Source organism: Enhydra lutris, unplaced genomic scaffold (genome assembly GCF_002288905.1).
Source record: "Enhydra lutris kenyoni isolate GAN:26980312 unplaced genomic scaffold, ASM228890v2 scaffoldscaffold131, whole genome shotgun sequence".
NCBI classification, from domain to species: Eukaryota; Metazoa; Chordata; class Mammalia; order Carnivora; family Mustelidae; genus Enhydra; species Enhydra lutris.
In genome coordinates, this window is record NW_019154215.1 from 138,993 (window position 1) to 162,127 (window position 23,135).

The 23,135-nt window shown below is 37.4% G+C and overlaps 1 protein-coding gene across 1 annotated transcript; it reads left to right on the forward strand.

The window, feature by feature from the left end:
- The first annotated feature begins 8,306 nt into the window (after positions 1–8,306).
- Positions 8,307–9,858, forward strand: LOC111139981 (transcription elongation factor A like 7). The gene is made up of 3 exons (XM_022492373.1): positions 8,307–8,332; positions 8,956–9,022; positions 9,372–9,858. The coding sequence occupies exon 3, from the start codon at positions 9,386–9,388 to the stop codon at positions 9,686–9,688; it is 303 nt and encodes a 100-aa protein (XP_022348081.1). The 5' UTR covers positions 8,307–8,332; positions 8,956–9,022; positions 9,372–9,385; the 3' UTR covers positions 9,689–9,858.
- Positions 9,859–23,135: the final 13,277 nt, after the last annotated feature.

A 23,135-nucleotide genomic window follows, 5' to 3' on the forward strand; every position in this document is an offset into this window, starting at 1 on the left:
ATGAATAAGGCTACTATAAATGTTCATGAGCAAATTTTTATGTGGACATATGTTTTTATTTCTCTGTGTATATACCTAGGAGTGAAATTGCTAGGTCATATGTTAATTCTATATTTAACTTTTTGAAGAACTGCCAAAATGATTTCCAAAGCGGTTGCACTGCTTTACATTCCCATCAGCAATGCATGAGTCCCAAGTTTTCCACATCCTTATCAACATTGGCTGTTTAGCCACCCTAATGGTTATAAAGTGATATTTCATTGTGATTTTGATTTGCATTTTCCTAATGACTATCATGATATTGAACATTATTTCATTTGTTTGTCAGCCATATTTATACTTTTTTAGATATATGTCTATTCAGATCATTTGCTCATTTTTAATTGGGTTGTCTTCTTATTATTCAATATAATAGCTCCTTACATATTTTAGATACAAGCTCCTTGTCAGATAGATGATTTGAAATTTTTTTCATATTCTGTTGAGTATCTTTTCATTTTCTTGATATCCTCTGAAACATAATAGTTTTCAATTTTGAAGATGTCTGATTTATTTTTTTAATTTTGTTTTTTGTGCTGTTGTTGTCATATCTAAGAAACCATTGTCTAATCCAAGGTCACAAAAATTTAAGGGTTTTGTAGTTTTGTTTCTTACATTTAGGTCTGTGATTCATTTTGAGTTAATTTTTGTACATGATGAGAGGTGTTCAGCTTTATTCTCTTGCAAGTGGTTATCTCATTCTCTCAGTAACAATTGTGAAAATTTGACTTTTTCCCCCATCAAATTATCTTGGTGCCATTCCAAAAATCAAATGACCATAGCATATGGGTTTATTTCTAGAGTTTCAATTTTATTCCACTGACTTGTATATCTATCCTTCGTCAGTGCCACCTTATTTTGATTATTATAGCCTTGTAGTAAGATTTGAAATCAGTAAATGTAATTCCTCCATCTTTGTTCTTCTTTGACAAGATTATTTGGTTATTTCAAGTTACTTGCAATTCCATTAGGTAATAGAAAGTCTACTTTAGGGGCGCCTGGGAGGCTCAGTTTGTTAAGCCGCTGCCTTTGGCTCTGGTCCTGACCTGGGGGGAGGGGGGTGTCAAGGTCAGCCCCCCCCCACCCCTCCACTGTGGTCAGGATCCCTGCTCAGCGGGGAGCCAGCTTCACAGGCTTCCTGCCTCTCTCTGCCTCTCCCTGCCTCTGCCTGTGGCTCTGCCTACTTGCTCTCTCGCTCTGTCAAATAAATAAAATCTTTTTTTAAAAAGAAAATCTACTTTTTCTTTTGTTTTAAATTTATTTGAGAGAGAAAGAGTGAGGGCACGCCCACGCGTGCGTGAGAGAGAGAGAGAGAGAGAGAGAGAGCATGAGCAGGGGGAGAGGAAGATGCAGACTCCCCACTGAGCAGGGAGCCCTATGTGGAACTCCATGTGGGACTCCATTCTAGGACCCTGGAATCATGACCTGAGACAAACTCAGACGCTTAAGGGACTGAGCCACCCTGGCGCCCCAATTTATTCATTTCTTCAAAAAAGTTCATTAAAATTTTGGTAGGGATTGCATTGAATCTGTAGATCTCTTTGAGGAGTATTGCCATTTTAATGATTTAATCCTCCAATTCATGAATATGGAATGTCTTTCCATTTATTTAGGTCTTTAATGTATGTCAGTAATTCTTTGTAATTTTCAGAATGTAAATTTTGCACTTTTTTTGTTAAATATCTTCCTAGGCATTTTTTCCTTTTATGACACTGTAAATAGAATTGTTTCCTTAATTTTCTTTTGAGATTGTTCATCATAGGTGTATACAAACACTACTGGGTTTGTTTGGTGATCTGTTTACTCTGCAGCTTTGAATTCATTTATGAGTTCTGGTAGCTTTCTTATGGATTTTTAAATGATTTTCTATGTATATGATAATGTTGCCTGCAAATATAGATGGATTGACTTCTCCTTTTCCAATGTGGATCCTTTTGATTTCATGTTTTTTGCCTAATTGCCCTGTCAGAAACCTCCAGTACAATGCTGACTAGAAGTGGTGAAAGCAGGCATCTATGTCTTGCTTCAGCTCATAGGAGGGAATCATCCAGTTTTTTGCCACCAACTGTAATGTTAACTGTGGGTTTTCCTTCTACGTCCTTCATCAGGTTAAGGATATTCCCTTTATTCCTACTTTTTTGAGAGTTTTCTTTATTATTATGAAGAGTTGTATTTTTAAAAAACTTTTTGGCAGTTCACTGAAATTAAATGATGACATGAAATGGTAATGTGGTGAGGTTTTTTATTCTATTAATATGGTGTATACATATATTGACTTTCTTGAAATTAACTTTGTTTGGTAATGGTCTATAATTCTTTTGATATGTTTCTAAATTCAGCTTGCTAGTATTTTTTGAGGATATTTGCATCTATATCATAAAAGTTATTGATCTGTAGTTTTCTTGTGATGTCTTTGTCTGGTTTTGGGATCAGGGTGATATTGACCACTTTTTCCTCACTGAGAAGTTTTAAAATTATTACATTAATTTCTTTGTTATCAATCTATTCAGGTTTTTTATTTCTTCTTGGGTTTGTTTTGGTAGTTTGTGTCTTTCTAGGCATTTGATAATTTCATCTGATTTATTTAATTAACTGGCATGCAATTGTTGATAGTATTCTCTTACAATCTTTTTCTAAATTTTTTGTGAAGGCAGTAGTGGTGGCTGCTCTCATTCCTGATTTTAGCAAATAGAGTCTTCTCGCCTTTTTTTTCTTAGTCATTCTAACTAAAAGTCTGTTAATTTTGCTGTTGTTGTTGTTGTTTTTTTTTTTTTTTCAAGAAAAAAATTTTGGTTTTTGAATTTCTCTATTTTTTTCCTCTTTTCTATTTCATTAATTTCTGCTCTAATCTTTATTCTCTCCTTACTTCTGGTGCCTTTGGATTTACTACACTCTTCTTTTTCTCATTTCATAAGGTGGAAGTTACAGCTTTGAGATCTTTCTTGTTTTCAATGTACTCAAATATAAATTTCACTTTAAGTACTACTTTACATGAATCCCATAAATAGTGGTATGTTGTGAGTTAATTTTCATTTGTGTCAAATTATTTCCTAGTTTCCCTGTGATTTCTAATGATGTTCATTATTTCAAATTACATTGTTTAATTTCTACATATTTTCAACTTTCCAAATTTCTTTCCATTATTTCTAATTTCACTCTGTTATGATCACAGAATATACTTTGTATAGTGCCAATCTCAAAAATGTTATTGAAGCTTTTCAATTGTTTACCATATGGCATATATATAATTAGGTCTAGCTGATAGATTCCATCTCATTTAACTTTTGCCTACTAATTCTATTATTAAAAGTGGTATATATAATTTCTTACTATTGTTGTCTATTTATCCCTTAAATTGGCCAGTTCAAGCGGGTACCTTTAGTTAAAATCCAAAGCAATCATAAAGCTCACCCTGATTCTTTTCTGTCAGGGACCACACCATTGTACTCTCAGTTGTACAGAGTCTGAAAACAGTTTCAGTTGTTTGATATATTTGTCCAGTTATCTGGTTCTTCAAAGCAGGAGTGTATGCCTGATCCCAGTCTGCCCATAATTTTTGTCATTTGGTTTATTTTAGCATATTTTGTACAATTCTAAAACAAGTTGCTTATAGATTCCCCTTACCCCATGTAAAGTCAAATTGGAATTTGTACTCCTTAGTTTCCTAATAACAGCATTATAGGTATTAATTTAGTTAGTATATGAAAAGTGCTTAGAAGAATTAAACAGTAAATAAGAAGTATTAAATAAGTTGTATCACTGGTGTTGTTATAATGAACCACAGTGACCTCTCCACAAAGTCAATGGCTCCCACATTTCCATTTCTTTACCACCTACCCTTACCTGTCTCCTTATACTGACTTGGGGGAAGGAAGACTAGGATGATTGTTATAGGTAGTAGAGCTGGCTTAGATGCCTTTTGGCAAGCTCTTATGAAGGTATCTAGTCCCAATTGTTGGAGTTTCTTCTTATGACATATAATGACTCTTTGTCCTCACCTGTGAGTCCCATCAGTTTATAGTAGGCAAACAAGACAAATCTAACTCAGTATCTTACTTTGCTTGTATTTGCATGTATTTTTATACAAGCTTCTACTTAGAAATGGAGATGTAGAGGGATGCCTGGGTGGGTCAGTCGGTTAAGCATCTGCCTTTGGCTCAGATCACGATCCCACGGTCCTGGGATGAAGTTCTGCATTGGGCTCCTTGCTCAGCAGGGAGCCTGCTTTTTCCTCTGCTTTTGCCCCTCTTTCTGCTTGTGTCTCTCTCTGTCAAAATAAATAAATCTTTAAAAATCTTAAAAAAAAGAAAGAAAGAAAGAAATGGAGCTCAGTCAGTTAAGCATCCAACTCTTGGTTTCAGCTCAGGTGGGCTCAGGTCGTGATCTCAGTGTTGTGACATAGAGCCCTGTAGTTCTGTACTCAGCAGGGAGTCTCCTTGGGATTCTCTCCTTCTCCCTCTGCCCCTCCTCCTCCTGCTCTCTTTCTCTCTCTCTCAAATAGTAAACAAATCTTTAAAAAGGAAAGGGAGATGTATTCCGTGAAATGTTCAGAAGATCAACAAAAGAAGTTCCTATCTAGTAAGATTGTTGGAGGATGAAATAAAATAATTCAGGACAGTGATATGATCATATTTGTTGCTTGGAATCATCATTCTATTGGAAAGTAGCAAGATGTAAGGCAAAGAGATCAGTAAATATTGTGGTTGTCCTGGAGTTTGTGGCTGTTTGCATTAGGGGAGTGGCAGTAGAGGTATAATGGAAACTGGAAGTATTCCTGAGATCCTTAGGAGGTAATCATTGAGACCTGTCATTTATTGGAGCACTTGGTATTTTTCAGTCATGTACTAAATTCTTTATATAAATTATATCATTTAATCCCAACAACTCTATGAAGCATTAGCCTCATTTTATAGATGAGACACAGGGAAGTTTTAATATCCAAATTTTAGATCCAAGTTATACAACATGTAAGTAAATGCAATTAATTCAAACTCAGATTTGTTCAAAGCTATGTTTCTTACCACAGTGCTAAAATCTTCAGCACTTGGATCCTTCCGTGTGTCATGAAAACCATGAGTCTAACCATCTGCATGAAAAGCTGTTCACAGAGGATCCAGGAATTCCCCACCCTATCAATAAATCGTTATGCCTCTATCACAACTTAACATTTTGTGTAAAGTTTCGCAGGCGAGGTAAACATAATACCAGGCAAGGTGGGCACAAGGCAAGATTTATTAAAGGCACTCTCTGGCGAAGTTTCAGGGCTCAGGAGAAGGGGAGCCAGGAAAGTCACGCTGGGAGGAGGTGGGCACCCTTGGGCGAGGTTCCTCAACTCCGGAAAGGGCAGTGGGGGAAGTTGCACTGGGAGGGAGTTGGCGGGGATCTTTTATCAGCCAAGGCAGGGCATGGGCTCACATCCATATTTGGTGATCGGAAAGTATGGGGTGAGGGCTCCTGATACTCCTGTTTCCTGCATAGGTATCGGGTTACCTATGGAGAGGTGACCTGGGCGTACACCCTTTTGGCTGGAGAGTCTAGGGTTAAGGAAGGGGGTGGGGAGGGGACTGGAAGATGGTGGCCCTGGCGGTCATTTCTATTGTTCCTCCTGCATTCCCGGAACTGCCGACCCAACATTTTTTAATAACTGCGACAACAATGCTTCACTCTTCTTAAGACCTCTTCTCTTTCTTTTAAGTATTTTCTGGAATCATTTATATCAAAATTGTTAATGGCAACTTTTCATTCATAATGAGCTACAGTCTTTCTAAAAACAAGTTTTAAGAACACATTCCTCTTTGCAAAGGAAACAGTCAACAAAACTAAAAGGCAACCTATGGAATGGGAGAAGATATTTGCAAATGTCTTATCAGACAAAGGGCTAGTATCCAAAATCTATAAAGAACTTACCAAACTCAACACCCAAAAACCCCCAAATAATCCAGTCCAGAAATGGGCAGAAGACATGAACGGACATTTCTCCAAAGAAGATATACACATAGCCAACAGACATGTGAAAAAATGCTCAATGTCACTTGGCATCAGGGAAATACAAATCAAAACCACAATGAGAAACCACCTCATATCTGTCAGAATGGCTGAAGTTAACAACTCAGGAAACAATAGATGTTGGTGAGGATGCAGAGAAAGGGGATCCCTCTTGCACCTTGATGGGAATGCAAACTGGTGCAGCCACTCGGGAAAACAGTATGGAAGTTCCTCAAAAACTAAAAAATAGAGCTACCCTATGACCCGGCAATGACACTATTAGGTATTTATCCAAGGGATACAAACATAGTGACTCGAAGGGGCACCTGCATCCTAATGTTTATAGCAGCAATGTCCAAAATAGCCAATATGTGGGAAAAGTCCACTGATAGATGAATGGATAAAGGAGATTTGCTATCTTTATCCATTCTATATAGATATAGATAAAGATATAGATATATTTATCTATTATATATGTATTTATCTATTTATATATGTATCTATATCTATCTATTGTATATATGTAATATATATATGCCAATATATATTGTATATATACAGAATGGATAAAGATACCACATATATAATATATACATTACCAATATTCATATATATACACACACACCACATATATAATAGAATATTACTCAGCCATCAAAAAGAATGGAATCTTGCCATTTACAATGACGTGGATAGAACTACAGGGTATTATGCTAAGCAAATAAGTCAATCAGAAAAAGATAAATACCATATGATTTCACTCATATGAGGAATCTGAGAAACAAAACAGATGAACATAGAGGAAGGGAAAAAAATTAAATAGGTAAGAACAGAGGGAGACAAACCATAAGAGGCACTTAACTATACAGAACAAACTGAGTGTTGCCGGAGGGGAGGTGGGAGGGGATGGGGTAACTGGGGTGATAATCATTAAGGAGGCCACCTGAAGTAATGAGCACTGGATGTTTTATGCAACTCATGAACCACTGAATTCTACCTCTGAAACTAATAATACAGTATATGTTAATTAAATTGAATTAAATAAATATTTAAAAAAAGAAATCAAAGGGAAAAAAGAACACATCCCTCTTTCTGATGTATATATTTCAAACTAATATATCACCAAAACTAATTCACTTAGATTAGTACGAAAATCCTTAGCAACAAAAAATTTGGTAATGTGACCAGTTTCTGTTAGTCCTAATTCCTCAGTGTGGCTGAATGAGGTCTAAGAAAACATAAATAAGATGACAGTGTCTGGGAGAAATAAAAAACTCTTTGATTCTCAATAAAAGTATGGAGGAAAGGTAGGATCTCTTGCATATAGGAACTAAAGAAATAAAACTGCGTAGTATAAACAGAGAGAGAGAGAGCATGATACTGAGATCAAACCAGTAAAGTTTTACGACTGATTTTTGAGATCTGAAATGCTAGGGGCAAAGTGCTGTTGGGTTATGGCCTCAATAGTTCACCTAACCAAAGGGCTTCACATGCTTAGGAGCTCCTCAGAAGAGTAGTAGCCTCCAGCTGCCCTGTATGTTTTAAACTTCCAAAAATGTGTTTGCCTGGAGGGTCTATATTTATCTTATGATTCAGCAGAAGAAACAGGTGGCTGGGTCTTTTTACCCCTCCTATCTTGAGTCTTTTTTCCGAATGTACTCATTGTTACTATATTTCTGATTAAAGAAGAATATAATAAATTGATGGAAAAATGGAAGAGTAGGAAATTATCAGAACAAAAGTGAAAAACCACTATCTCAATCATTACTTCCTTTCCTAATTTACCCCACCCCCTCTAATTTGATTTCAAGAAATGAACAGCAAGGCAAATGGTGGCTATTGGTGAGTTGGGGGGTGTCAGTGGAGGGAAAACTGCTACCTTTTTTGTTGTAGCTTAGAAGAGGATGTGCAATCCCCTCAACACAACCACTAAAGTAACAGTGGTTAATATGACTATGGAAAGATGCAGCCCTTCTCTGGTAATCAGAGAAAGGCAAATTCCAGCCACAGGGAGAAGGGGTCACTTTTGACCTCCAGAATTAGCAGTGATGAAAATGAGTGACAGGGCCTGGTGTGGTGGGGAGGTGGGAGGTTGGTAAATCGTTGCACTTCTGCAGCACAGCTGGTGGGAGGGGAAAGTGGGGGCCAGAGTTGGAGGATGACATAATCCTCACGTGACCAGGAGCTGCTGCGAAGTCCTTATATTCCCGGGCTTCTTTCTCCTCTGGGTACCAGCTCCTTACTGTCCTGTAGTCGTTCCTGCTTGTGGCCAAGAGAAAGAGGACTTAAATTCATTAAATCTCAGAAGGTTGGTTTGAGGAAACCGCTGGGACGCCTGGGGTGGTAGTGGCTGAATCTAGCGACAGGAATAGGTCCAGGCTCACTTTGCCCAAATCCCTGCAAACTCGTTGGGAGATTATCGTATTTTTTTTTTTTTTTTTGAAAGGACGGTGGGGAGTAGGTGGAAGTCTCCTGAGAGACACCTACAGATTGAGTGATAGTTTAGAAATAATCGGTTTCTCTCGGATTGGCACGCTTTCCGTTTATCCTCCTCTTTCTCCAATTCCGTTGAGGAAATGAGGTGTGGGCTGTTGTGTGGGGAACGGCTAGAATCCTGGGGTGGAGGCAGAAATTTAGACGTAATTTGAAAATATTTCCTCTCATTCAGTGGCTGCCTGTGGGTCCTGCGGTGGGGGGTGGCAAGGGGACTGCAGCCCTCGCAATGGCTAGGCCAAAAGGGTGAGGGGTTGGGGGTGGAGGCAGGGATCCAGGAGGAAGGGATAAGGATAGGAGGAGGAACCAGGAGGTAGGAAATTTTGGACAACGACGGTTGTGAGGATCCTGGACTCAAGATAATGAGTGTCTTGTCTCTCGGACTGGTGGATCCACAGAGAGCTCCCTTCTCCCCGCTCCCTTCCTTTCTGTCTGCAGGTCCAAGGGTCTGTGTTCACAGACATCTCGAGGCAAGAAAAAGAGAAACTATCCCGAATCCTCACAGGTCAGTGCGAGGGAGGCACTCAGCCCGGGTCTCTGAGGGTGGAAGTTGGGAAGGGCTAGAGCTGGGTAAAATTTGCAGCCTCACAGCTCAATAACTGGTCTGCTCCCTTTCTCCCAGGCCCGTCAGAGAGGCCATTAGCCTTGTCTGCTGGGGAAATGGTGGGTTGCAGAGGGAGGAGAAAGGAGGCGGAGTTGGAGTGCGGGAGGAAGGAGCGGCATCTTGAACTTCAGAGGGCTGGACCTGTGTGGCAGCGGGTGGGAGATTAGGTATCTTGCTTCAAAGAGAAACTGACAAACCTGAATCAAAAGAAACGAAGCAATTCGCTCTACATTTTCTCCCCGGGGTTAAGCTGGAAACAACATCATGCAAAAACCCTGCAAAGAAAATGAAGGAAAGCCCAAGTGCAGCGTGCCAAAGAGAGAGGAAGAACGCCCCTATGGAGAATTTGAACGCCAGCAAACAGAAGGGAATTTTAGGCAAAGGCTGCTTCAGTCCCTCGAGGAATTTAAAGAGGACATAGACTATAGGCACTTTAAAGATGAAGAAATGACGAGGGAGGGAGATGAGATGGAAAGGTGTTTGGAAGAGATAAGGGGTCTGAGAAAGAAATTTAGGGCTCTGCATTCTAACCATAGGCATTCCCTGGACCGTCCCTATCCCATTTAATGCATTTCTCCCCTGAATTCAACTATTTTCTGTTATTAATATTACCACCATTGGCTTCTTTTTGTCTGCATTTTCTTGCTAGATATTGCTGCCTTTTTACTCCTATCCTCTAGTGTTCCTTTGATTTGCATATGACTCCTGTTACCAATGTCTCATCTTTTGACCCAATCTCACTCATTTAATGAAGATGTTTTATTCATTTGCATGGGAAGATGCTTATTTATATTGTAAAGTAAAAATAATAAGTTGCAAAACAGTGTGTGTGTATGTGTATATATATATACACACACATATGTGTACATTTATATATGACAAAATGCAAAAGAAAAAGTATGAATTATTATACACCAAAAGGTTAACAGTGAACCTCTGTGTGATTTATATTTCATTTCTTTTTTGGCTATCGGCATCTTCTCATTTTCCACAAAATGAATATATATGTGTGTGTATGTGTGTGTATTGTGTCACAAAAAACTAAAATAAACAGACACAAAAACCTTGTCAATCACCTTTGAAGGGCAGTAAAACACTTAATAAACTTCTGACAACAGAACTATAAAAAAGAAATGTAAACTTCAAATTATCTCTGGATCTCTTAGCCAGAGGAATAAAACTGGCAATTATTACAGATATACTTGCTTAAGACTCAGTCTTTTTCACGGGGAAAACATTTGGCTCACAGGGCTGCTGTGAGGAAGAAATGAGGTGACTCTGAGCTGCGCTTGGTGGACTCTTGCTCCTACCTGTGCATATAGAACCCCAACCCGCTGCAGAGCATCAGTTATTTGAGGGCGAGCCCTGACATGACTCACCGTGCTCAGGAACAAGTCCATTAGTAGGCAAGGCAGTGGGGGCTTCATGCCAGTATTTGTTGAGCCCTGCCCTTCTCTTCTCCTGGGTTCTGCCCCCTGGGTTCTCCCCTGCTGGGCACCTGCTGCCTCTTCTGCTGCGACCATTGTTCTCTGCTGGCCTTCACTGTTCCTGGTGCACTGGGGTCCCCCCAGGTGCCAAAACCCACTCACTTTCCTGGAGTCCCTAGTGGGCTGAACCCCTCACTCTGTATTCTGAAGCCTCTCTGCTTCATGATGACCCTTCACACAGGTGAGACTGCTTGGGCCACAATGCCTTGCAGGGTTCCTAGCAAGACAGCCTCTTCTGTTTTCAATCCCAGGACCCCTCCTCTGTATTAGGGGTCGGACATGATGTGGCCATTTTTGGAGTTGGACCAAGGTACAAGTTGGAATAAAAAAAAAAAAGCTGTAGTTAGAGTTGCCTTAGGTCTAAGGACTAAGGTTTTGTCTTCCTTCTCCTGTGAGATGATCTCTCCCTGAAGTCTCCTTGCAGGCTGGGTCAGAAGACTCTCAGGGGACAGGTATAAATAGCACAAAACAATGCAGAAAATAGATCTAAGAAAGCCATCTTTCTATTACTTTCCTTCCAGAAACATGGAAAAATTTTGTAAGACTAATATATATATAATATATGTAACATATTATATATAAACATATACATATATGTCTATATATGTATATGTACTTTTTAGTGTACATATGTACAATATGTATTGTACATATATTTAGTGCATATGTGTGTGTATATATATAAATATATATATATGTTTAGTCTTACAAAAACACATATATACACACACATAGCTATACTTATATATATTATACACATGTGTGTGTGTATATATATACATATAGGTATATGTATATATATATTTAAACATTATTTCCTAATTGGACTTCTTGCATTTTGCATCTCAAAGTAAATACCATATCATGTATTTCATTATACTTCTTTTGATTAATGACTTATATATAGTGGATATGTAATAAATTTTTACTTAGAATCTAGTGTTCTTGGCCCAGTTTTACTTCTGTTTGCATAAAATGGCAATAATCTATTTCACTGCAAACTATAATTTGCATTTTCAAGTAGGACCCAACAGGAAAGGAATTATTTCTCATATTCAGTCTATAAAATTATTGTAACATTGTATAACTGATTTCTCAAATAGCTCTTTACATTATAATCATCTGGAGTACTTGCTAAAAATGCAAAATTTGGACACATGTCCCCATACTCACTGATACTCTTACTCTGAATCAGAATCTCTGCATTTTGCCCTGGCCCTCCATTTGGGGTCTCCTATGATATCATGGTCTCCATTATTGCTTCATATACTCTCATCGTAGACCCTGTTTCAGCTAAGCAGTGCAGAAGTCTCCTTATAATCAAAGAGTCAAATGGTTTACAATTCATAATTTAGGGCTCCTGAAAGTCAAAATGGTGGTTATCATAGCCTAAAAATTGTGTATCTAACAAGTAAGTCTATGTGAACAATAAACATTATTCAGCCTTAGTAGGAGACAAAAAATCAAATGGAAAATAAAATTTTAAAATTGCCTATCAAATAGACAAATGTTTGCTTACAATATTCAGTTTTGTTGAGGACGTAGGCATTCTCATACTTGTTGAGAGAGTAAATTGCTACATCCATTTTTTTTTGCTTCTATTCACAGTAAGTACCAAATGCTGTATATATTGCACATACCATGACCCAATAATTCTACAGTTTGGAATATGTCCTAAGGAAATAATCATAGTAGTGAGCAAATGTTTAGCTATAAACATTTTTTTATTTAAGGATTTCACATATTTATAAGGATTTTTTTAAAAACCTAAGAATCAAGTACATGTGCTATCCAATCAGAAGGAAATGAACATAGATTCCTATTCACCACATACACAAAAATACACCCGAGGTGGACTGAAGATGAAAACGAAGAACAAGGAGCCCCTGGCTGGCTCAGCTGGTGGAACATATGACTTTGAGCTCGGGGTTGTAAGTTTGAGTCCCACAGTGAGTGTAGAGATTACTTAGAAACAAAATCTTTTAAAAAGAGAGAAAGAATGTAAATGTGAAGAACAAGAATAAAATATTGCAATGAAAATTAACTAAAAACATGTATAATCTTGTGATGTCATTATCTTCTAAGCATGAAAAAAAATCCAGAAATTATAAAGAAAAAAATATAAAATGTCCAAAGACAAGAAACAGCCTGTGAAGAAATATTTTCAATACCGTGACAAATAGTGGGAAAATATCTCTATAACCCCAATAGACTTTACAGATGGAAAAAAAAAGATTAAAAAACCAGTAAAAATTTGTATATACCATATGACCCAGCACTTCCACTGCTTTGTATTACCATAGAGATATATGTACACATATGCACGGGAAAGCATAGATTGATGTTTACTGTGTCATTGTTTGTAAGTGCCAATATATTAGAAATAGCCTAGGTCATCAAAAGGGAAAGGTCGAATAAAAAGTTGTCTATCTATGCCAAGAAAACTACACAATAGTTAAAAAGAATGAGATTCTTATATTGAAGCATCAATATAGGAATATTGTTAAATAAAGACATAATGCATCTTGGGGTGCCTGCGTGGCTCAGTCAGTTAAGAATCTCCCTAAGGCTCAGGTCATGATCTCAAGGTCCTGGAATGAAGCCCCATGTTGGGTTTCTTGCTCAGCAGGGAGTCTGCTTCTCCCTCTGTCCCTCCCTCCCAGCTCCTGGTCTCTTTCTCTCTCAAATAAATAAAATCTTTAAGAAAAGACATCATGTATCTTTATGTTGCTATTGTCACAAATAATATTGTCATAAATAATTAATTACCTGGTTCATACTGCTTTAACCATACCTCTAATTTGAATCTCCTCCCTATAACACTGCTCAGTTTGATGGATATCCATCTAGAAATTTACGTATTTCCGTTTTTCATTTTAATTACATATTATAATACTACATTGTGACTTTCAGGAACCCTTAATTAGGAATCATAAACCATTATAAGGAGAGTCCTGCACAACTCAGCTGAAACAGGATGAATGGTGAGTGTGCATATTAACATAGCTTTATAATTATTGTTTTATGCATTTGTCTTTTAAGTCATATAGGAAAAAAAGAGTTATAAAGCAAATATGAAAAACTACTTGCTTTTATATTTACCTATGTAGCTACCTTTACTGTTGTCCTTTATTTCTTTATATGACTTTGAGTTACTTATATTGTTTCTCTTCTTCTCAGCATGGAAGTCCTATAGGACTTTCCAGAGGTCCACAAATATAAATACAAATGAATCTATTTTCTATAGTATGAATGTACTGTATGTTATCAAAATTATTCCCTGTCACTCAACATGTATTTCTATACTTTGCCCACTAAAAACAATGCTGTCTGCAATTAAAATGTTTGCACATATATTCAAATTACTGGTGATTATATTTCTACAGAATAGATTCTGAAAAGTAAGATTGCTTGATCAAAAAGTATGTGATCTCTTAGATTTTCCAACTTCCCTTGCACATATGTTGGGGTCCCAACGTAATATCTTATATTACCAAACGTAATATAAGACACTTCTAAAACAATGCTGGGTAATCTTTCCATCTCCTTTCAGTGATCTTGGAAACCATGTGTACCATCTGGAACACATGACTGTGAGATGAATGCAGGCTAGATACCTGAATAATCAGTAGAGCAGAGCCATGCAGGAAAACCAATAACTCTCATTAAACTATGACATCAATGAGTAATAAACTGCTTAAAATCCACTGAGATAGCCTATTTCATCTTAATATACTGTTTTACCCACACCTCCAATTTCAATCCCCTTCCCACAATTAAACACACTGGTTTGATGGATATCCATCTAGAAATTTATATATTTCTGTTTTGCATTTTAACTAAATATTGTAATATTACATCTATTTCCCTGTTGTTTTTATGCAACAATATTCCTGGAGGTGCTTCAGTATAAGAATCTTATTCTTTTCAATTACTGTGTAGTTTCCTTGATATAGATAGAGCACAGTTTATTTAACATTTCCATTTTTTTAAAAGGTTTTATTTATTTAACAGACAGATCACAAGTAGCCAGAGGTAGGCAGAGAGAGAGAGCGAGGAAGGGAAGCAGGCTCCCTGCTGAGCAGAGAGCCCAATGCGGGACTTGATCCCAGGACCCTGAGACCATGACCTGAGCCAAAGGCAGAGGCTTAACCCACTGAGCCACCCAGGTGCCCTAACATTTCCATTTTGATGACTTAAGCTATTTCTAATACTTTGGTTCTTACAAGCAATGTCATAATAAACATTTATCTATGCTTTTCTGTGCCCCTGTGTGCATATATCTCCATGGTAATATTAAGTAGTGAGAGTGCTGGATCATGTGATATGTACATATTTTTGTTGGTTTGTTTATTTACCACAAAGCATGCCATAAACATATCCATCACCTCCGAAGTCCTGATGAATAATTGATGCAAAAATCCTCAACAAGGGCTGCCTGGGTGGCTCAGTTGTTAAGCGTCTGCCTTCAGCTTAGGTCATGATCCCAGGGCCCTGGCTCTGGTCATGATCCTGGCTCCCTGCTCAGCGGGAACCCTGCTTCTCCCTCTCCCACTCCCCCTGCTCGCATTCCCTCTCTCACTATCTCTCTGTCAAATAAATAAATAAAATCTTAAAAAAAAATCCTCAACAAAATACTAGCAAACTAAGCCAGCTGAAGGATTTTATATCTTGATGAATTGGTGTTTACCCACAAAATTCAAGGGTTATTCAACATATGAAAATCAATGTCAAAATCTTATATTAATATAGGAAAAGGAAAAACACATTATCGTCTCAATTGATAGAGGAAAAAAAAAAAGCATTTGACAAACTCCAATACCCTTTCATAATAAAAACACTCGACAAACTAGGAATATAAGTAGATTGCTTCAACATAATAAGGAGCATTTATGAAAAACTCAATTCTAGATCATACTCTATAGTGAACAATTGAAAGCTTTCCAAGTGAGATCACCAATAAGACAAGGATGTTTGCTTCCATCAGTTTTGTTCTGAAAGTTCCAGCCAGAGAAATTAAGCAAGGAAAATAACTGAATCCAAATTGGAAGGAAAAAAGCAAATTATTTTTATTTGCCAATGGCATTATCCTGTACATAGAAAATGCTAAAGAATATGTAAAAAGTCTACTAGGAGCCCAGGACCTGATGGATTCCCTGGGGAATTCTACCAAACGTTCAAAAAAGAAATAACACCTATTCCCCTGAAGCTGTTTCAAAAAATTGAAGCAGAAGGAAAACTTCCAGACTCTTTCTATGAAGCCAGCATTACCCTGATCCCCAAACCAGGCAAAGACCCTACCAGAAAGGAGAATGTCAGACCAACATCACTGATGAATATGGATGCTAAGATTCTCAACAAGATCCTAGCAAACAGGATCCAACAGCACATTAAAAAGATTATCCACCATGACCAGGTGGGATTCATCCCTGGGCTACAAGGATGGTTCAACATTCGCAAATCAATCAATGTGATAGAACAAATTAATAAGAGAAGAGAGAAGAACCACATGGTCCTCTCAATTGATGCAGAAAAAGCATTTGACAAAATCCAGCATCCGTTCTGATGAAAACGCTTCAAAGTATAGGGATAGAGGGAACATTCCTGAACTTCATAAAATCTATCTATGAAAGACCAACAGCAAATATCATCTTCAATGGGAAAAAGCTTGCAGCCTTCCCCTTGAGATCAGGAACAAAACAAGGATGCCCACTCTCACCACTCTTGTTCAACATAGTATTAGAAGTCCTAGCAACAGCAATCAGACAACAAAGAGAAATAAAAGGTATCCAAATTGGCAATGAAGTAGTCAAACTCTCTCTCTTCGCAGATGACATGATTCTTTATATGGAAAACCCAATAGACTCCACCCTCAAACTACTAGAACTCATACAACAATTCAGTAACGTGGCAGGATACAATGTCAATGTACAGAAATCAATGGCTTTCTTATACACTAACAATGAAAATACAGAAAGGGAAATTAGAGAATCGATTCCATTTACTATAGCACCAAGAACCATAAGATACCTGGGAATAAACCTAACCAAAGAGGTAAAGGATTTGTACTCGAGGAACTACAGAACACTCATGAAAGAAATTGAAGAAGACACAAAAAGATGGAAGACCATTCCATGTTCTTGGATCGGAAGAATAAACGTTGTTAAGATGTCTATACTGCCGAGAGCAATCTATACTTTTAATGCCATTCCGATCAAAATTCCACCAGTATTTTTCAAGGAGCTGGAGCAAATAATCCTAAAATTTGTATGGAATCAGAAGAGACCCCGAATCACTAAGGAAATGTTGAAAAACAAAAATAAAACTGGGGGCATCACGTTACCTGATTTCAAGCTTTACTACAAAGCTGTGATCACCAAGACAGCATAGTACTGGCATAAAAACAGACACATAGACCAGTGGAACAGAGTAGAGAGCCCAGATATGGACCCTCAACTCTATGGTCAATTAATCTTCGACAAAACAGGAAAAAATATACAGTGGAAAAAAGACAGTCTCTTCAATAAATGGTGCTGGGAAAACTGGACAGCTATATGTAGAAGAATGAAACTCGACCATTGTCTTACACCATACACAAAGATAAACTCAAAATGGATAAAAGATCTCAACATGAGACAGGAATCCATCAGAATCCTAGAGGAGAATATAGGCAGTAACCTCTTCGATATCAGGCACAGCAACTTCTTTCAAGATATGTCTCCAAAGGCAAAGGAAACAAAAGCGAAGATGAACTTTTGGGACTTCATCAAGATCAAAAGCTTCTGCACAGCAAAGGAAACAGTCAAAAAAACAAAGAGGCAACCCACAGAATGGGAGAAGATATTTGCAAATGACAGTACAGACAAAAGGTTGATATCCAGGATCTATAAAGAACTCCTCCAACTCAACACACACAAAACAGACAATCATATAAAAAAATGGGCAGAAGATATGAACAGACACTTCTCCATGAAGACATACAAATGGCTAGCAGACACATGAAAAAATGTTCATCATCACTAGCCATCAGGGAGATTCAAATTAAAACCACATTGAGATACCATCTTACACCAGTTAGAATGGCCAAAATTAGCAAGACAGGAAACAACATGTGTTGGAGAGGATGTGGAGAAAGGGGAACCCTCTTACACTGTTGGTGGGAATGCAAGTTGGTGCAGCCACTTTGGAGAACAGTGTGGAGATTCCTCAAGAAATTAAAAATAGAGCTTCCCTATGACCCTGCAATTGCACTACTGGGTATTTCCCCCAAAGATACAGATGTAGTGAAAAGAAGGGCCATCTGTACCCCAATGTTTATAGCACAATGGCCACGGTCGCCAAACTGTGGAAAGAACCAAGTTGCCCTTCAGTGGACGAATGGATAAGGAAGATGTGGTCCATATACACTATGAAGTATTATGCCTCCATCAGAAAGGATGAATACCCAACTTTTGTAGCAACATGGCCGGGACTGGAAGAGATTATGCTGAGTGAAATAAGTCAAGCAGAGAGAGTCAATTATTATATGGTTTCACTTATTTGTGGAGCATAACAAATAGCATGGAGGACAGGGGGAGATGGAGAGGAGAAGGGAATTGAGGGAAATTGGAAGGGGAGGTGAACCATGAGAGACTATGGAGTCTGAAAAACAATCTTAGGGTTTTGAAGGGGCGGGGGGTGGGAAGTTGGGGGATCCAGGTGGTGGGTATTGTGGAGGGCACGGATTGCATGGAGCACTGGGTGTGGAGCAAAAATAATGAATACTGTTACACTGAAAAAATAAAAAATTAAAAAAAAAGAAGTCTACTAGGACTAATAAATGAACTTGGCAAATTGCCAGATACAAAATCAGCTCTTCCAAATTGGTTGTATTTCTATACACTAGGAATGAGCAATCAAAAAATGAAATTAAGAAACAATTCTATGTACAAAAGCACAAAACAGAATACAATACTTAAGATAAATTTAAGGTATCTCAAGATTTGTACACTCAAAATTACAGAATTGCTGAAAGTAATTAAATAAGACCTAAATAAATGGAGAGATGTTCCATGTACATGGATTGGAAGACTCAACATTTGTTAAGATGACAATAATTCCCAAAGCAATAAAAGGATCGAATGCAATTCCGTTCAAAATATGAAGTCTATTTTTGAGAAATAGAAAAGCTGAGAGTAAAATTAATATGGAATTGCAAGAAATCCCAAATAAACACAAAATGCTGAAAGTAAAAAGACTCACACTTTCTTATTTTAAAAGCCTAGAAATTTATAGTAAAACCATGTACTTCTGGCATAAGAATAGACATGTAGATCAATAGAATCGAACTGAGAGTCTAGAAATAAACCCATACATCTATTGTCAATTGATTTTGGGCAAGGATGACAAGTCCTTTCAATGAGAGACAGAATAAGCTCTTCAACAAATGGTGATGAGACAACTGAAAATCCACATGCAGAAGAATGAGATCAAACCCCTGCCTCATGTTATTCCAAAAATAAAACTCAAAATGGAAACAACCCAAATGCCCATCAACTGATGAGTTGATAAACAAAATGTAATGTATTCATATAATGGAATACTATTCCACCCTAAAAAGGAACGAAAGACTGATAACATGCTACAAGGTTCAAGGATGAACCTTGAAAAAAATTATGGTAAGTAAAAGAGACCACACATGAAAGGTCACATATTGGATGATTCCATTTATATCAAATGTGAAGAATATGTAAATCCGTAAAGACAAAAAATGAATTAGTTGTTGTCAGGGCTGAAGAGAGAACAGAATGGGTAAATTGGTAAAGGGACTCATTTGTGGGGGTAATAAAAATGTTTTGGAACCAGATAAAAGTGAACAGTTGCTCAACAAAGTGAATATTCTAAATGCCACTGAGTTATAAACTTAAAATAGTTAATTTTATTTTATGTGAATTTCACCTCAATACAAATATTAAACACATTTTAATTATTAGAAATATTTCCATATTTTGCTCCTAAAAGGTTATACCAATTAACAGTTGTATCAACAATGCATGGGAGTATCTATTCCATCTCATCATTGCCAGGACCATATTAAAAACCTTTTTAATCTGTAGTCTTTTCAGACTAAACCAGTTCATGAAAACTGCTACTTTCTCTAAACTCTTCTTGTCCTTTTCCTTGTAGTCCATAATCATCCTCAAAATATGTTCATGTCAATGGGTTTTAACTACTTAGCCAAAATGTCATTTCCAGAAGGTCAGTTGTATCCTCTTAAACCTAGCTCAGTGCTAGAAATATAGTGATTTCTATTTGTATTTTTTACATTTAGAACCATGGACTTATACCTATGTTGTAGATATAATTCTAACTTTACAGATGAAAAAGCAGGTTCAAAATTTTATGCAATGCCTTTTAACACTGGAGTGTGTCGAGCCTGAGATTCTAGCTCCAATTTACCTACTTTTCCATGTGTCCTCCCTATGAATTGATGAGACCTACCTGTCAATATCTATACATTCATGTTATGATGGCCATACTATGTTGTGAATGTATAGAGGTTTACTTAATGGCACTCCTTGATGAGGATAAGGATGGCAATGAACTCTTGTCCCTCGGGTTGAGAAGTCTGGGTCCAGATTGGCTGGTGTCCAAGTGAGCATAATATTAGAGCATTATAAAAATTATTTAGCTCTTACTGCTGAATTTGAAAGGCTATCTTTATCATATTCTAAAAACCAAGTTGTTCGGAGACCTGTCAACCTTCAAATGCTCTTCCTTAGTTATTTTCTCTATTGTCAAGAAGTCACTTTTAAAAATGTATTACATCGGGGCGCCTGGGTGGCTCAGTGGGTTAAGCCTCTGCCTTCGGCTCAGGTTATGATAAGCCTCTGCCTTCGGCTCAGGTCATGATCTCAGGGTCCTGGGATTGAGCCCTGCGGGCCCTGCATTGGGAATCTCTGCTCAGCAGGGAGCCTGCTTCCTCCTCTCTCTCTCCCCGCCTGCCTCTCTGCCTACTAGTGATCTGTCAGTCAAATAAATAAATAAAATCTTTAAAAAACAATAAATAAAAATAAAAATGTATTACTTTATCTGGCACTACAAGTTCACCTTTATTATTTATTTTCATCAATTTCTTGGCCTCTTATGAGCATTTGTAATTCAGAGGAATTTTTGAACAACATTTTTAAGTTCCAAAATACATTCTTTGTGATTTAAATTATGAATTTATGCATAATTGACATTTTTTACAGTAATTATCCTACATAAGATCTTGGACTCCTATCTTCTAAATAACCAAAAGATGTACTTCTTGCTTATTCTCTAGGCATTCCATGGTAACAAGGCTGCAAGCTGCTAAAAGCTCATATGTAAATAACTCAAAGTTCCTTTTTATCCTGGAGAAGGTGGCGGTTTCTTCTTCACTACATCATCCCCCGAAAAAAATATTTTTTTCTAACAGTACATGTCTCACAGGACCATGGGAGAAAGAAAGAAAATACTGAGTAGCAGTGATTTTTATAAGATTTCATATTTTGAAAAAATTAATCCATTAGATGGTAACAGCACATGATACACTGAGGCCAGCAGGTAATTTTTCACAGTATTCCAGGAGAGAAGTGACTGGGGGCAGAGGGGTCCTGAACCTGAACCAGGGCAATAACAGACAGTAGGATTAGAAAACAAAAGTGGACAGAGGTGGAAGATAATTAAAATGTTGGGTTCTCGGGAACTGGTTATTGAGGAGATTGAGGGAAGTAAGGGAACAAAAGTGAAGGATAATATCCAGGTTTCTGACTTTGGCATTTAAAAGTATGCTGGCATCATTCATTTAAACAGGAAGCATGGTAGTGGCTTAAATGAGTAGTGGTAGAAGAGTTGGAGAGGAAAACTAGTCTTATTTATTGTTTACCTTTTTGTTTATTGGTTTTTAATTTTTTTCCTTTTAAAAATTTTTAATTCCAGTATACTTAACATGCAATGCTGTATTATTTTTTATTTCTTTACTTTAAATGTTTATTTTAAAGCTATCACGTTCTTTTTTTTTAAGATTTTATTTATTTATTTGTCAGAGAGAGAGAGCACAAGCAGGCAAAGTGGCAGGCAGAGGCAGAGAGAGAAGCAGGCTCCCCGCTGAGCAAGGAGCCTGATGTGGTATCAATCCTAGGACTCTGGGATCATGACCTGAGCCGAAGGCAGCAGCTTAACGGACTGAGTCACCCAGGCATCCCTAAATTTTTATTTTAATTCCAGTTAGTTAATTTACAGTGTCATATTAGTTTCAGGTGTATAATATAGTAATTTAACAGTTCCATACATCACCTGGTGCTCATCACAACATAAACTGTTCTATTAGTTTCAGGTGTGCAATACAGTGATTCAACAATTCTATACATTACTCAGTGCTCAACACCATAAGTGTACTCTTTATCCCCTTCACCTGTTTCACCCACCCACCACCCACCTCTCCTTTGGTAACCATCAGTTTGTTTTCTGTACTTAAGGGCCTGTTTTTTGGTTTGTCTCTTTTGCCCTTGTTTGTTTTGTTTCTTAAATTCTGCATATGAGGGAGGTGATATGGTGTTTGTCTTTCTCTGACTTATTTCACTTAGAATTATACTTTCTAGCTCCATCCATGTTGTTGCAAGTGGCAAGATCTCATTCGTTTTAATGGCTGAGTAATATTCCACTGTGTGTGCATGTGCATGTGTGGAGGGGTGCGCCACATCTTCCTTATCCATTTATCTATTGATGGACACTGCTTCCATAATTTGGCTATTGTAAATAATGCTGCTATAAACATAGGGGCGGATGTATCTTTTCAAACTGGTGTTTCCATTTTTCTTTGGGTAAACACCCAGTAGTGGAATTATTGGATCATATGGTAATTTTATTTGTAAAGTTTCAGGAATCTCCATAATGTTTTCCACAGTGGCTCTAACAGTTTGCACTTCCACCAACAGTGCAAGAGGGTTCTCCACATCCTTGCCAACACTTGCTGTTTCTTGTGTTGTTGATTTTAGCCATTCAGACAGGTGTGAGGTGCTATCTCATTGTGGCTTCGATAAGCATTTCTCCGATAATAAGTGATGCTGATCATCTCTTCATGTGTCTATTAGCTGTATGTCTTCTTTGGAGTAATATCTGTTTTTGTCTTCTGCCCATTCTTAAATTGGATTTGTTTTTGTGGTGTTGAGTTGTATCAATTATCTATATATTTTTGATACTAAGCCTTTATCAGATATGTCATTTGCAAATATCTTCTCCCATTCAGTAGGTTGTCTTTTAGTTTTGTTAATTGTTTCCTTTGTTGTGCAGAAGCTTTTAATTTTTATGTAGTCCCAATAGTTTACTTTTCCTTTTATTTTTCTTGCTGCAGGAGATAATATCTAGAAAATTGTTGTCATGGACAATGTCAGAGAAATTATTGCTTATGCTCCCTTCTAGGATTTCTGTGGTTTTGAGACTCAAATTTAGGTCTTTAATCCATTTTGAGTTTATTTTTGTGTATGGTGTCAGACAGTGGCCCAGTTTTATTCTTTTGAATG